General features: G+C 44.2%; 1 protein-coding gene across 24 annotated transcripts in view; it reads right to left on the reverse strand.

Annotated features, from left to right (window-relative positions):
• Ldlrad4 (low density lipoprotein receptor class A domain containing 4) overlaps nucleotides 1-17,026 on the reverse strand; it is a 303,729-nt gene that overhangs the window by 31,507 nt on the left and 255,196 nt on the right. The window contains exon 1 of one of the 24 annotated variants that reach the window (XM_075968401.1): nucleotides 232-351. The exons of 22 other annotated variants lie outside the window; for them this stretch is intronic. In XM_075968401.1, the coding sequence (XP_075824516.1) occupies nucleotides 232-301 (70 nt within the window). In that variant the 5' untranslated portion in view covers nucleotides 302-351. Of the gene's footprint in view, nucleotides 1-231; nucleotides 352-17,026 lie in introns of those variants that run through there. One more of the 24 variants, XM_075968400.1, reaches the window with a different exon arrangement.

Raw genomic sequence — 17,026 nt, forward strand, 5'->3', positions numbered from 1 at the left:
ACTCAACTTACTATGTTGCTGAAGAAAACCCTGAACTTCGGATCCTCCTGCCTCCACCTCTCGATTTGATGGGATACACCACTATTGCCGTGTTTAAGAACAGGCTTCCTGAGAAGGACTTGCTCTTCTGCTCAGCTCTGCTCAGACCAAACTCCAAGGGCGGAAGAAAACCAACCCCGCAACAAGCCCCGAAGACCATGCGTCGCCCACAGCTGCCCCCTGCAAATGTACCTTTTTTAAGGAACAGGTCTTTAAACTGAACCTCCTTCAGTGTGCTGTTGCTCAGCTGCTCGATGGACATAATCAAGTCCTTGGCAAGGGGGAATCCAGCTGTGGCACAGCCCACCCAGTTCAAACCATCCTTCAACTTCAGGCCAGCTCCTCTCCAGGCAGCTCAGAGCTGTAGTGATAGCCGGTGTGTGGGAGAGAGAGAGAGAGAGAGAGAGAGAGAGAGAGAGAGAGAGAGAGAGAGAGGAGGGGGGTTCTTATGTCTCTTTCTACTCTATCAGCAGGGGCCCAGCCCAGGTGCTAGACTCAAACACTGCGGCTCCGACCACAGACTGTGACTACCAATTATCAACCGCCATCAACAGAAATCAGGAGGTCTGCGGCAGGAAGCTGGCAATGGTGCAGAGAGAGTAAGCCGGGTCTCCAATCCCAAGAGCACTCAGTGTTGTTGACGACAACATATATCAATGGTTAGTCTGCCTTTCTCTGCGTTTGGCCTCACACCCAGACAGTTCACATCCAGACATGTCACAACCTCAGCATGTCACACACGCAAGGCAAAGAGAATGCAGCTAGACGGTGCATCCTATCCTATTACAATCCAATAATCTTTTGATAACAGGCAAACAGCGAATCAGACTCAGCAGAGAGAGGGGATCTGAAAATCCCAACATATTTTTTTTTTACCTCTTCCTCTTTGCTGGAAGCTTTTCAGAGCTGAGGAAATAGAGCGACAACACGGCCAGCAGGACCGCCAGCCTTGTGTATCCAGCTGCCAGCACCCACCACATCCCTCCCCCTGGATCCTCCTCCCAGCAAGGTCCCTGACCGCGTACAGCAGCTCTCCCGGCGCTGACAGCTGGCAGCGTTCATATTCTCTCTTATCTCTCTCTCATGGCGTAGCGGCACAAACCCAGCATTGAGAGAATCCTTTCAAACCAGAACTCTCAACCTTACTGCGCAGTTTTCGTTCAAACAGTTCTGAAATTACAGAAAAATAGCCCCAGGTGATACAAAGGGGCCATTCAAACAGGAAAGCAGAGACCTCTCCCAGGAGGACACGTCCCGGGTTCCTTTTGTACAAGTAGCCACTTTCTCTGGAGGTCTAGACGGTGTTTTTCAAATGTTCATAAAAACCTCCCTTAAGCATTCTGATGGCCCGAGGCCGTGTGGAGAGGCTTCGTGGAAGGCTGCATGTCTGTTACAGTTTTCAGAGGAAAAAAAAAATCACCTGGCAGCCACAGTGAAAAGGGCAGAGTGCCACCAGGGCCACACTGCAAATAACCCCGACCACAGGCACTGCCGAGAATAGCTTTTGTTTCTCCTTATTTAGGGTAAATAGGGATGACATGTGGGCCGCGACAACAGTGCTGGCTGTAGGAAGAGTTGTCAAAGCAAAACTAAACCGTTGGTTACTACCAGAGTCAGAAATAAGGGCAATGGACGTCAGTCCCTGCTGAGAGCCCGGGAATGTCACCTGGGGCGTGACAGCAAGTCCAAGCACTGAGGACAGCACTCTCTCCTGTTCTAATTCCTGGAAGCAGAAAAGGAGCAAGAGAATTACCAAGAAGATCTTTGGGATATTTTCCCTAGCTCAAAGAGGCAGAAGTTTAGCACGGAAATTTACATTTGAGCATACGGTCAAATCTAGGCCCCGTGGCTGTTCTTCAGTCATTTCTAAATTAAAAATGTAGCTCCTTCCTTTGGTGATTTTCCTCGGGGTTATGAGTGACTGAGTGACTATGGGGGCGGGGTTCCGGGTAGATTGACAGAATCTTCAGCTCATGGAATACTCTAGAAGAGCCGGCTGCAAGAAGAATTACAGACTGTTCCCAGTTCAAGTCAGCTTCCCTGGTCTTCAGCAGTTATCAACTGTTCCTAGAGCCTGGGAGACCAGGGGCAGCAGTTTCTGGTCAAAGGCTGTTAGCATGATAGCTGACTGTGACCCCGCTCTCCACAGAGAGAATAGGACTGCCCCTCTAATAATAATCTAACCTCCTGTAATAGCGGGGGTTCAGTCCGTTTCATGGGCTCTGAAACCCCCTTCTGTTCTGTGCTACTGGACCCATTTGTGTTTTGAAGCAGTCATGAATAACCAACTTTGAAGTTTACTTTTCTAGAATGTTATGAACACTTCATGTATCTAAAAATCTTCTGGGCATAGGGTCACATGGCAGGTGGATCTGTGAGTTTGAGGCTACTCCAGTCTGCATAGCAAGCTCCAGACTAGCTAGGGCTCCACAGCGAGACTCTGTCTCAAACAAAACAAAAACAAACTAAAAAAGAATCAACATAGTTGCTCTTAATGGCCTTACATTTATGTTGTTTAGTGAACATAATCTTATCACTGGGCATTTTGGTCACAGGAACCAATTTGAATTAAATTCTGATCATTCTGTCTGAAAACAAAGTTCAAAGCATGGTGGTGGTGGCAGCACACGCCTTTAATCCCAGCACTCAGGAGACAAAGGCAGGCAGATCTCTGAGTCAGAGGCCAGCCTGGTCTACACAGCAAGTTCCAGGACAGCCAAGGTTACACAGAGAAACCCTGTCTCAAAGAAAACAAGAAGTTAAAAACTTTTGACCTTATAGAAGAAAGCTCATTTGACAGCTTGTGAAACCATACATGCACGTGTGCACACACTCACACACACACAACAAATGATGCCTTGTATCCCCATGGGATAGTCACTGTAGGTTGCAGGGCACAGCGTCTATTGAAACAGGCTGTGTCTGCAGCGTGCATAGCACACAGTAGCCTGGTTAATGCTGCCCAGTGCCCCACCCGAGCACTGCTGAGGGATCGTCTGGGTTGGTTCCACAGGTGTGGTCCTTGTCTGTTGTTTTTACTCCCTTATACACACCTAAGGAGGTTGCTCCTGGAAGATAGTGCAGAAGTCAAATCACACAAACCATAATGCGAGGGTTTAGCCCGGGACAAACATCTCATTCTGGCTACAATAGGTAAATACTAGCCTATTTTTTTAAATTTGTTTTTTAAAATTTTTTAATTACTTTATTTTTGAGATTATAATTAATCATTCTTCATTTCTTTCTTCCCTCCAAACCCTCCCATCTACCCCTCCTCACTTTCAAATTCATGGCCTCCTTTTCCATTCATTTTTGCTACATACCGATATGTATAGGTATATACATATTTATTCCGGCATAGATACATACAACTTGCTCGAGCCATATAGTGTTACTTGTATGTATGATTTCGGGCTGACCATTTGACAGGCCAGTTGGCGAGCTCTTCCCTGGGGAAGACTATTCCTCCCACTCTCAACATTCCTCAGCTGCCTGCAGCTTTCCCCATCCACTTGAGCACGTCTGTGGTAGTGCCCTTGTTCAGCTCCGGCTTGGGTAGCCAGGCTGATGAGACTTGACGGACCTGCTTAACGGATAAGTACCAATGTGTCTTGATCTGGAGAGAAGGCCATGGGAAAGACTAGTGTGCTGGACACAAGGACACACGTGTGATACAACACAAATGGAGTCACGTGCTCTTCCACTGTGTCTTGGAATGACATCTCTAAGTGCTCTGGAAAGCTTTACAAAGACATATTAGCTTTCTAATAAACTTAGAGATGAGTCTCGAAGATCTGTGAGCCTTCCCTACGTACGGCAGAGGCCTGGGCCATGACACCAGGTGGAGTCACCTCACATAGACGATTCACAAGGGGTTGCTGGTAGCCATGAGGACATGACAAAGCAGCGCTAAGAACGGCCCCAGAGCTTCCTGTGGAAAAGTCTCCAGTGAATCAATCCAGCTGACAAACATTTGCAAAGTGTTTGCAGCCCTCAGGAGGAAGCACACAGGCCTTGGCTATAATCCTACAGATAGACACCTTTCTGAGGCGTATTTACTAGTTATTACACGGCTGAGGCACTGAACTTGTCTCAGGTTCCAGCTGTAGGTCACTGGGTCTTAAAGAACTGACCCTGCTCAGAGGATTGGCTTTCAGCCATGATCAATATAAGACAAACGAAGGGAACTTGAAGCCTGGGGCTTCCCTGATGGCCAAAAGAGGCAGGGAGTTAGTAGTTGAAGCAGTAAAACCTAATAGGTCAGAGCTGGGCCAGGGGAGTAAAGAGTACTCTACTATGCAAGAATATGTGTTTATACAATCCCATTTAGCATGTAGTCTGGCCCAGCCTCTGTTTTTTTTTTTTCCACCATGGGCTTTTTTGCTATAGCTGTTCTCTCCTCTACTCCAAACAGAAATTCTCACAGTTAAAGGGCATTTGAAGAGGCACAAACACGCTTTCAGCATCCATGCCAACAGAAAGCCAGCATTTATAAAATTCTATAAAGTGTCGCTGCTGTATTCTAGAAACTTCCGAGCTCTGTGTATTTTTTATCTTTACACCAACTGTAAGAACTATACTTTCTTGTTCTCAATTGGTTGATGAGGGATCCAACACTTAGAGTGTGAATACTTAGTCCAAAATTAAATAGCAGGTAGAGGTGGGTAGGAGATGGACTATGGATTTGAAACCTCCCATGGACACATCATTTTGCTTGGTGAGCAGTAAACCAAACATCGTCCATCCACAAATGGACAGCGTCCTGAAGCTAACCAGCAGACTGATGAGCACTCGTTTTGATTTTTTTTCAGCCTGATTACCCATTTTTGGACATTAAGGGATATATCAACTCAGAAATCCATTTCCACGAGACTTTTAGGACCATTTTGTGTTTCAAATGCTTACAACCCCATTAAGAATCAATGGTTCTGTCCATTATCCATTCCCCTTCTTTGGGGTTTCTGATTGTGCTGTGAAATTTTGCTCTGAGATGTTTTTTTTTCTTCACATAAAAGTTATACCTTGGAATTCAGTCTTTACAAACTGAAATAGTGTGAGAATTTGTTATGTTCAAAAGTTCAGAGTGAAGCCGTTAAAGGAATATAAATACTATGTCCCTAAAGACTCAAAACACAGCAATAGTTTGATATTTGTATTAGCCTGTAGCATGGAGAAATTTACTAATGTATCCTTGGTGCTCAAAAAAATGCAATACAGAGGTGTCTTTCTATAGAAATCTAAAGACTGCTATCTGTGTTCAAACAGCTCATTGCTGGGACAATGTTAACAAAGGTAAACGGGTGTGACTATGAAGCCAGTGGGGCAACGAGACAGATTAAAAGATTAAAATGCTTTAAGATAACCTCTTACCATGAAGGGAACTCCACGTGCTAACAGCTTTTAGAGTTTGCCTTACATAGCATGTGCGCAACCACCGCAATGCTTTTTTTCAAAGAGGAATCAATTATTCCATGTTTATGGTAGTCCAGATTGGCATCCTGGAGAGCTTCATCCCACCACAAGGCCACCTACCAGTAGCCACACCCCCAAAGGAGAGTGACTTTTCCTTCTGTGAGCAACCGTCAACTACCAATACCCCCTCTACCAAGAGTGGGGTCTCAGGGGCTCCTGTCCACTCATGCAGGAATTTTGTCTGGCTTGGGCTTGTGCAGGCAACCATAGGCACTGTGGGGTGATATGTTCAACAGACATGTCGTGTGGAAGCACAAAGGAGGGACATGTAAGCCAATAATATCAGTCATGGCTAACACCAAGACAGTACTCATAAAGGGCCAATTAACATCTCAGAACTATCTGAGATCATGCCACTACCCCATTTAACTCGTACAACTACTACCGAATTAGTACTAGATATGATCATCTTATTTAAGTATTGCAAACTAAGGCACAGAAAGGTAAAGTAGCTTGGCTGAAGTCACACAGCCTGTGAATGGCAATGACTCTGGCTCCACCATCTGTTACTAAACCACCTCAGGAAGCAGGGCACAGGGCGCGGTTTACTCTGAGAGGAATGATCCAATAATCCCCCCCGTACCTCTGGAGCAGCAACTAAAAAGATCTTGTCTAGAGTAGAGTCTGACCACATGAGAGAGGGCTGAACTGCCTCTCTAAGAGACAATTATTTAGAAGAGACTAAGAGGCAACCCAAGCATGAAGATGATTTAAAAACTAGAGACTTTAGTAGTAAATGACTGAAAAGTATCTTTTGCTCCCATGAGAACTGCACTGCTCTGTGCCTGTCAAATTGTACACAGGATGAAAACAAGAATTAAGGATAGTTCTTCAGAGGTCAGACCACAACTCAAAGGCTATCACAAGAATATCTCGGCAAAAGGGGCCTGAGTTTAACCGAAGCAGCCTGGGACAATTAATGCCCATGCAGAGTGAAAAACAAAGCAATCAGCTAACAATTAGTGGAAATCATCAGCTGGCAACACCACCAACCAAGGCAGACAGTACAACAGGAATACGGGGTAAAGAAATATGGCAGACAGTCTTGTGAAGATTACTGTGGTCTCTCGGGACTGTCTTGCTCAAGGCTACGTCCTCAGGAGAGCAACACGAGAGGTGTGAGGCACAAGGTAGAGCTGAATAAAACAGCTCAGCCAAGTCATTACCTAAACAAGAGAACAGGTTCAGGGATAGGGTTGGAACTGACAGCTCACACACTCTTATCATCAAAAATGTCTATGACTAATAAGTGAACCACCACTTAGCACAGAGGCACATGCCAATAATCCCAGCATTTGGAAGGCAGAGGTAAGAGGCTCATGAGTTTGAAACTAGCCTGAGCTTCCTGTCTCAGGAAAAGAATAAGAGGCAGGGGCAAAGAAAGAAACAAAGTGTGACCTATAAACAAAAGAAATAAAGCAAACAATAAAAACTATTCATAGTGTCTAAATGCTGGGCTTCAACAGAAAAACTTGATAGCACCCATCATTATTATGCTCAAAGAACTAAAGGAAATGATAATCACAACAACAAAACATGATTGTATAATAAGCATTATATTGATAAATTGTCATGTGCTGTTTAAGTTTATTGAACATGAACTCTGGAAGTGAGGAGGGCCTCTCCTATCTCCACTAAAATCCCAAACCCTGGGTCAGGCTGGTCCCCGGCTCTGTAAGGAGAGGGAACACAGCCAACAGATCAAGAGCAAAAAGCACTGTGTCTCAGAGAACCGCTACTAGGTAAGCCGCTTCCAACAGAAGCTACACATTTCCATCCTGTGATATAAGAAGGCCTCCGGCTGTCCTGTATGATGTAATATTGACTTGCCAAGTGAGATGTGCCCACTGATAAAGACAGTGGCCTGTTATGGGGGTAACCAGCTACGTTCTGATCAGATTTGAGGCACATTCCACAGGGAAGGAATTCACACCTGGTGCTATGAAGCCGCTCTTCCTGGCTGAGGAGGCCCATAGGCTGCAGAAAGGAACCTGTTGCTGCTGCTGTGTAAGTGGACATGATGTCTACACTGCCTTCTAAACATCTACATTTATATCCATAGATTAGTGCAACTCTCAGCCTTGATAAACTTTCTTTTTGCCATGGGAAGCAGTTAATACAGACACTTATTACTGGCTAAAGGGTTAAGACTAAGTGACTGTGGAGTGCTCAACTCTAAAAGGGACATCTACCCCACTCCTCATTAATGTTTGGGGGACACTGTAGAAAAGGGAACAGAAGAATATAAGAGCTGGATAATGAGAAGGGGTGCTGTGAAGTGCTGTCTACTGGACACGACATGACCACTGCTCTCATGAATTGACAGCACAAGGCCTACACAAGACTGAGCTGTCATCTCCCAACATGGACTGAGGAGGTGAAAATGGAGACTGTTTTTTCGTTTCCCAGTCACCCAGACTCACAAAGAAACTATATTAATCACAACACTGTTTCATTGATGGCTCAGGCATATTCCTAGCTAGCTCTTACAACTTAAGTTAACACATTTCTATCAATCTACGTATTACCACAAGGCTTGGGCTTACCGCTAATGTTCTGGCATCTTCGGAAGCTACATGGCATTTCCTTGACTCCACCTACCTCTCTATTCCTCTGTTTGGATTTCCCACTTGACTTTATTCTGCTAAGCCATTGGCCAAAACAACTTTATTAATCAACCAATAAAAGCAACACACATACAAAAGGACATCCCACATCAGGGAGGGGTGCCTGATGCTTCACCCACAGCCGAGCAGTTCTTGGTTCTCACTGGCTGCTCTGTGAGGCAGAGTTCTTTTTCTTCAGTGGTTTAGTCCCTGCAGTAGCTGCCCATGAAGTCAGTACATAGTACACAGTCACACGTGCATGTGACCCTAATAAACACAATGAGTTATTAAAAATAAAAGACAACAAAAGTAGGGGGAAAGTGATGGGAAGGAGAAGGGTCTTAAAGGAGAGGGGAATGGGATGCTTCTGATCATAATACAATATAGTCACATGTGAAACCATTAAAGTTTTTAAAGCGTTTTAAAAGAATTTGACCGCCATTTACCTAAGGAGTGGCAGTGTTTCGATAGTGGAGATATTCCGAAAGAAAATGAGTACACAGGTACCTAACATTTTATTTTGCCAGCTCCCTAAATATTTGCTTTCTTCCATGGCTTTGCACGGCTCTGGCGTTGAAATTTCTCTGTACTTTATTTACCAGGAGATACACTAGCATGACACAAGGACATATACACTTGTAGATCTACCATATTTTTTTAAGGTATCATCTCAATATGTAGACCAGGCTGGCCTATGGCTCAATATGTAGACCAGGCTGGCCTTGAACTCAAAGAGGTCTGCCTGTCTCTCTCTAGAGTCATAGTATTAAAGGTAAGCAGCACCACTCCCAGTTTTAGCTCTCACATGATTTTAAGGCATCCAGATCATTTTGACATGAACATGTCTAAAAGTTAGTTACTACAATATTCCATCCTGTGGGCATAGGTGTGTGTGTGTACAAATTTCAAAATTCTGAGGCTTTCCTTAAAATATGGTAATTGCTATCATACTGAAACTAATTTGATTAGGAGAAGAGAGATAAAACACTCATAGCTCAGACTCAAAGTCCTTCTCAGTACCTATGCTTTACTAGGTTTACTACCTAGTAAAGAATTTTACTTCTACGTGGAAGCAATTAGAGCAATGAGAAGTTTACTGCACACTGCTTTAATTCAATCAGCCCACTCGCTGTCTGGCATTATATAACATGATAAGAAATATGTCTGGTCTTTTTTTTTTTTAAGAAGTCAGGGAGACCTAATTGTTCAACAGCCAAGTTCACTTAAGAAAAAGTTCATAATTAGCAATGTTTCAGTTTTCCTACTTGATTTGTTTCCCCGGCTTAATTAACAAGATTGTTTTCCTCCTAAAACAGGCTTAATATTCTAAAATGTGTCTGCGTCTAATGTGCTCTCCATATAGCTCCACAGCAGTTTGTGCTAAGTAACAGATATTTTGCTCGATGGAGCAAGTGTGCTTACATTTGGAGAAAATCTGGGAAAGTGGTTGTCTGCATCTGTAAAAGTCATCACTATAATTAAATGCTTTAATTTTCCTAATGGGCTTCAAGAGGGGGAGGGGAGCCAAACGTGTGCTAAAAGATAATCTCCTGCAAGAGGAAGTCTGGATGGAGGCTTAATCGAATCTGGGGCAGAAGTTACATAGCCAAAATCACTGGTCATCAAATAACCCTTTCTCATTGGTGTGTTAGTGAATGTGGATATCCTTCACCTGGGGCAGGCTAGCAATCCCCCTGGCTGAAGGTAATCTTTGTGTTCTTCAATATTAAAGGCTTTTAAAAGACCCCTTTAAAAAGCAACAAAGCTCGTTAAGTAAATAGAACAACAACAAAAATTCAGGACATGCTGTTACCACCAAAAATAGCTCAGGGGCTTGCAGTAGTCACATCAGACTAGGGAGAAATGGCAACAGATTTCTTCCTGATAGGAAATGAAGTCTGGTGACCAACTCCTGCTCTCTCCCTCCGGTAAAGCTGACGTGTCGACTAGACAGGTAGACATTAGGTACTCAGGCTGTCTGGATGCTATGGAAACCATAGCGAGTGCACTTGACCATGGGTAACAGGGTCAGACAAGCATGAGGCGCATTGGTATCCTGACCAGGGAAGAGGCCTCATCTGCATCTGCTTTTCGCTGCAAGGCTGCCCTGTTTGTCAGCTCTGATATAAACGAACTCTCGCCTCTTCATCTAGTATTTTACCAAGAGCAGTGGAGACTGTGAATAAGGATAGCCTCTCTTTTTGTCCTGCTCGGCCCCGCACAGAGCCTAAAGCCTGGACCAAACACAGTTTATAACTCACTGCGTTGGCAGGGAAGCTCTGTGGGGGCTGAGACAATATTTAGGATTTATTCTGGGCCCAGAGTGAATCGAGAGACAGATACTAAGGTACTCATGGCAGGATTATTTTCACAGAACTTAGCTTTCTTCACCATGACATATTCTGACTTTAAATTTACCCTGTGCTTAAACATAATTAAAAGAAGTTGCAGGGTATAATTATTTGTCTAGCGTGTGTGAGGAAGAAAGATGAATCTTGAAGGCACACCTCCACCTAACCACTCAAACCAGAGACTGGCTGGAGGGGCATATGGCCATGAATTCCTGCAGTTGCTGGGGACAAAGAACACGAGACATAATTGATATTCCTACTGATTGGAAAGGGCAATAAATCATCTATCACAGGTGAAGGGAGAGAGGACTGAGCTCTGACTGTGCGGTGTTTGCTGAATCCCGCCACACACCAGAGCTGTAGAGCCGAGGCATTCCAAGGGCTAATGGCAAAGCCAGACAGCCATGACACCGTGCCTCAGAGTACGTTCACTCAGGAGCTTCTGTGGTCGCTGTTGCACCCACAGCATCTCAACTGTGCTGGGCCAGTATGAAGTCGCCAACAATTGACTGTTAGGCCAAGGAATGAATAAAAACCATACTGATGGTCTGGGACCTAGCTTCTGACTCTATAGGGCCTTATCTTGGTGCAAATAAAAAGTATCTAAAAAGTTAACTCCCTCAGTGAGGTATAGGGGTGCACGCCTGTAACCCCAGTACTCAGGAGGCTCACCACAAGCTCAAGGGCAGCCTATACTACACAACCAGTTTCAGGCCCGCCTCAGCGACGTAAGCATATGTATCCGTCTCAAATGAAAAACAGAACAACAAAAACCAAATGCAAAAGTAGTCTGTTTTCTCAGTTGAATGTGGTGTAGTCGTGTGTTCTCCCAAAAGCACTTGGGACCAAACTATTTTCTATCTCTCTGGAATTAAAAATAAACAGACAAACAAACAAAACTTTGAACTTCCAGTTCAGTGCTTTCTAGTATCATATAACTCGATTCTAAGTACAGTGTGGGGTTGGAGAGCTGATTCAGTGGGTACAGGTGCTTATTTTGCAAGCAAGAAGACTTCAGCTTGAGTCCCCAGCACCCATGTAAATAGTCAGCATGGCTGTGCATGCCTGTAACCTCAGGATTAGGGGGCAGAGATAATCCGATTCAGAGTACTCACTGGCCACACAGCTTATCCCAAAAAGTGAGCTTCCAGTTTAGTGAAAGACCCCATTACACACCAATAATAAGGTGGAGAGGAACAGAGGAAAACATACTGGAATTAAAAATAAACAAATAAACAAAACTTTGAGCTTATAAAATAATACTACAATATTAAACTGTACATAGTTGTATGAGTCTGTGATATTACAATGCTATTAGTCTTTAAATAGCCACTCTGGTTAGCTAACATATAATGGTATAAGTGAAATAATCTGAATGGTTGATAAAAACCAGAAACCTTCTCTTCACGAAAGCATATCAAGTGTTGATTTAGATGTATGCGAACAGAAAATAAAGCCTGCCTTCTATGATGTATCATTTCTGGGTCCAGTGGGCAAGGGGAATTGAAACCCGACTGTAGTCCAACACCACACACCACCCACTCAAAAGTACCACAGTGGACAAAGCAGAAGAGCTTGTATATCCTAGCCTGAACACCTCGACTACCCTTCTCCAAACTGGTCAGCCATGACTGCTGGCCTCAGGTCACTGCCCTGAGTGAGAATTACATTTACTCTGAAATAACACACAACCTCAAAGACAGTTCACCTCTAAAGAGTGGCTCAGATGAAACTCTTCAGTTAATATGTAACTAACTCCCACCATTCTGCTTTGAATACCTACCCAGAGGTCAATGCAAAAACTACAAATTTGCCTTCATCCCTTCTCCTGTTCTGCTAGGAGATGCCTGCCTTCCTAGGCAGTTCAAAGGTGAAGGGTCTCTGGACCAGTTGCTTTTCTGCTGTGACTTATGGGAAAAGAGAGTTTATTTTGACGTACAGTTCCAGATAGAGAGTCCACAAGGGTGGGGAAGGCATGGCAGCCAGTGGTCAGAAGTTAAGAGATCACACCTTCAACTGCAAACATGACGTAGAGAGTATGTCATGGGAAGCAGGGTGAGGCTATGAACTCGCAGAGCCTGCCTCCAGTGATGGATTTTCCCCAGTAAGGCTCCAACTCCTAAAGGTTCCATGAGTTCCACAAACAACACTCCCAACATGGGATCAAGTTCAAACACATGAGCCTATTGGGGGTCGTTTTTCATTCAAACCATCACAGCCTCTGTGCTGGGCTTTGTGCTGACCACTGTAAGATTTCTGCTCTTTTCCCTTCCCTCACGGCATAAATCACTCCAACTGTGTTCACAGGAGGAAATGCTGAGGCCGAAGGAGAGAACGGCACTTGGTTAAGGATGCGCAGGCAGTAGGTGAGTGGTTCCCGTTCCGTCTAATATGGACTCAGAGGCCATGCTCATCTCACAGCTCAATGAAGAATAACATGAGATAACACAGCGCTTGAAGCCATAAGCCATCAGATGCGTCAGTACACTTTCTGTCCGTCCCCCTCTACAGACACAGGCTTGCAAAATACCCACATCTACACATATACACAGACATGTACACAAGTGCACCAACATACACACAAATATGTGTACATACAATGTTCTGGCAAGCATGGCTACTGAGCTGAGAACACTCAGGTCTAGTCCTTAGCCCCTGTCTGCACACACACCTGCAGCAGGCTTTCTCAGACCACCAGCTCCCAAATCACGACATGGACACTACTGATTATAAATGCTCAGCCTTAGCTTAGGATCGTTTCTAGCTAGCTCTTTTTTCACTTTAATTATCCCATTTCTATTCATCTCCACGCTACCCCGAGGTTCTTAACCTCATCTATGCACTATCCTTCCTGCTTTACTGCTTCTTCAGTGTCCGGCTGGCTGGTTCCCCTTTTCTCTCTGCCCACCATCCCTGCCTATCCCTCCTCTGCCTTGTTATTGGCCATTCAGTTTTATATCGGCCCAACCCAGTGCCTTATAGGAATGCAAGGTGAAACAGCAACATAGTCAAACAATTATTCTGCAACACATCTTTACATAGTTAAACAAATATTCTATTTGGCAACATATACCCACCAACACAGATTCACAACCGATATTTTTAGCCACTGGTAAAGCTGTAGGAGTCAATAGGAACCACAGAACTAAAATTACTAGGCTCAAGTTGCTGGACAAACTTTAAAAAGGAGGACTAGAAAATGAATGGCAGACAAAACAGAGGCAATGCTTAGACGCAATTTTATAGTTGGATGATCACCAGGTTCTTCTTATAACAGTGTGAGCTCCCTTTTCACGTTCACAAAGAGAATTCCCCAGAGAATCTAAGGGAGTCTATCAAGAACAGACAGAATGCAAGGAGCTCAGATGTTTGAAATATGCTAGACAATTTTCCAGACAGCTTAGCGGGGAGATAGAAAGCTAGACAGGCCTCTATAAAGACTGAATTTTAAGGGCTACAGAGATGGCTCGGTCGTTAAGAACACCGGCTGATCTCCCAGAGACCCAGGTCTGATTCCCAGCACCCACACTGTGGTTCCCAAGCATCTGTAACTCAATTTCCATGGGATCTCATGCCCTCTTCTAGTCTTCATATGCTCCAGGCGTGCATATGGTACACAGACAAGCATGTAAGCAAGCACTCGTAAAAATAAATCATTTTTTTTCAAAAGTAGAAACTATAATTGATGCTGCTTTTCATCTTTTGTAAAAAAGAGAGAAAGCTATGTTTTAAAATATCTTTACTGCTTCATAAACCAGGAAACCCAGAAACCTGAATCTGTAACCTTTTCTGGGTAATAAGACAGTAAAGCAGGAGAGGAGACCAGGAGATGTCTGTGAGCAGGGCACCAGTGTTTCTGGAAGAGTCCTCCAAACAACAGGAAGTGGGATCTTAGTACTGTCATTCAAGCTCAGTGGAGGAGGACATCCTCCCCCAGCAGCCACCAACAGTCAGAAAGGAACATCTTTTCTTTTATGGGAAGATGTTGGAGAACCAAGGACTTGACCTCCTACCCAATGAGACGCACTTCCATATATCAGGAGAAAACACCCAGCAAGTGGCTCAGACAGAAGTGTGAGGGGACAGAGATGACTACCAAGTTCAAGAGAACCGACAGGCTACAGTAGACCAAGCAAGGAGCTTGGAGGACAAGAAACAGTGTTCGAGTTGAGCTCACTCTCTAGAATGGCAGGAAGATCAGTGCTCTGGGCCTGGGCACTAGGGGCTGGGAACTAGAACCCTACCCTGTCAGTCCAGAAGAGCTGGGATATACGCGTGAGGCACAGAGTGGAATGGAAAAACAGAATCTAGGAGACCAGGGAACTCACAATACATCCTGTATTCTGTCTTACCACAATGGATAATGTGGATATCAACAGCAAGAGAAACTACAAAAAATACACAAAGTCATGGAGATTAAACAATGTACTAGTGAATGAGGTGTGGGTCACTGAAGATATCAGGAGGGGATTTTTTTTTAAATCCTAGAATTAAATAAAAATGAAAACACAAAATACCAAAATCTATGGAACACAACAGAGACTAAGAGGGAAGCAGCCGACATTAAGTGCTTATATTAAAATTTTTATGAGATTCACTTTAATGAATAAGAACAAATAGAAGCCCAAGCAGCAGATGATAAGATAAAATCAAGTTGGGTGGTGGTGACACTCCACAGCAGAGGCAGGTGGATCTCTGTGAGTTTGAGGCCAACCTAGTCCACAGAGTGAATTCCTGGATGGTCAGAATTAATGAAAGAAAAATGAAAAAAGATACAAAGGATTAATTAAGCAAAGAGTTGGTTTGAAAAGATTAACTAAATTTACCAACCATTAGCCAAATTAACCAGAAGAGGGAAAACTCAAATTATTAAAATTTAGAAATGAAAAGGCAGGCATTATAACAGATACCAAGGAAATCATGAAAATTTCTCAATAAAATATTGGCAATCTAAATTCAAAATAATATCAAAGAGATCATTATTCACCATGCCCATGTTGCTAGCATTCCAGAGATGGCAGAGATGGTTCAACATCGGTAATCAATAACTCTCCACCAATGCAATAATCCAAATCAAACCAAATTTTAAAAAACCCAGGTTTAATGGATGCTAGTGCTCCCAGGTGGCCTTCCAGGCCCTCAGAGAGGAGATGGGGAAGGAAGACCAGAAAACCTTGTGTTTGGTCTCTGGGGGTCAGTTTAAATATCCTGTGGGAGTGGTCTTGAGCCTCTCTGGGAGAGGGGTCACTGTTTGGTGGGCTTTCTGGGAGGTGGAGTCTGGACTGAGGAAACTCCCAGAGGAGGGGGCTTGGAATGGAAATTTCCACCAAACATTCCAGACTCCTTGGATACATGGATGCCAGGGGCTGGGGTGAAGCCCCAACCCAAACATTTCAGACTCTTTGTGTATAGGGGTGTCAGGGGGCTGGGGTGATACTTCCAAGCAAACAATAGGGACGCTTGTACGTTTCAAAGTTAGTCTTCAGCCCCCACTACAGTCTCAAAGGCTCAGAACCACTGGTCATCAGGGATTAGTTTCCCTCACTTTCATCTCAGCTCACCAAAAAGAAGTAGGAAGGCAGATACCGCCCTTCTTTACCCCCATGCCTGTCCTGATCTGGGTGTGGGAAATACACTGTCTCGCCAGAGCTCACCTGTAGAGGTAAGGCTAGAAGAGCCCGTGCGAGGTTCCAGAACAAGACACCATTTCACAGTTTAAAAAAAAAAAAAAGTGCTGCGTTGCTACCACTTTTCCACCTAGAAACTCAGAGTGTCTTTTCAGGTAAACCGACTTTGTTTTCCTAAGAGGCATGCCTCAAATAGGCAAATGATATTAAATTAGCCTACCACAAATCAATCTGCAAATGAAAAAGCGGGAGCAATTTTCCTTATTAAGGTTCCATTTATTCATTAGACAGAAGCTGCGTTGTGCTGACAAGAGGCACATCAAAGGTCCCTGCTCCTTCTGTTTTGTTTTTTTTTTTTTTTTCTTTTTCTCTTTCTTTATGATCACCAAGACGGGATTCGCGCTTTCAGTTTTTGAGAATAAAAACATCTCCACTTACTTTACTCACACTTTGGGACTGCTCCAACTCCACTCACAGGAATCATAAGCCACCTCGTCTACCCTGCAACATCAGCACATTGAAAGTAGTGGCCTCCGATGTGCCAGGTGTAACCGTCGAGGTGTTCCTTGGGAGCCCCTCTGAGTCTCCGGACTGCAGTGCCAACAATCTACACTCGGTTATCGCAGATCTCCAACGCCAGGGAAATGTGTCTGTCCCCCGCTCTTCCCTGCCCGTTATACAACGATGGAAGTATTAGCCTTATTTCCCAAAGGAATCAACTTTCTTTCCACTCGATTCACATGGAATAGCATCCCCAAGAGTTTACCATCACATCTGCTTCGGGCTGCATGATCTGCAGTTTGGAGAAGTGCGAAGTGAACATTTTTAAAGTATACCACAGAAAATGATGTGGGAAAGTTTAGCATTGAGAACTTTGCTTGCTATGTGTCTGGTGGAGAGACTCAGTAACACTTTAAATTGCGAAGAATTC

The sequence above is a fragment of the Microtus pennsylvanicus genome, chromosome 4 (genome assembly GCF_037038515.1).
Source record: "Microtus pennsylvanicus isolate mMicPen1 chromosome 4, mMicPen1.hap1, whole genome shotgun sequence".
NCBI classification, from domain to species: domain Eukaryota; kingdom Metazoa; phylum Chordata; class Mammalia; order Rodentia; family Cricetidae; genus Microtus; species Microtus pennsylvanicus.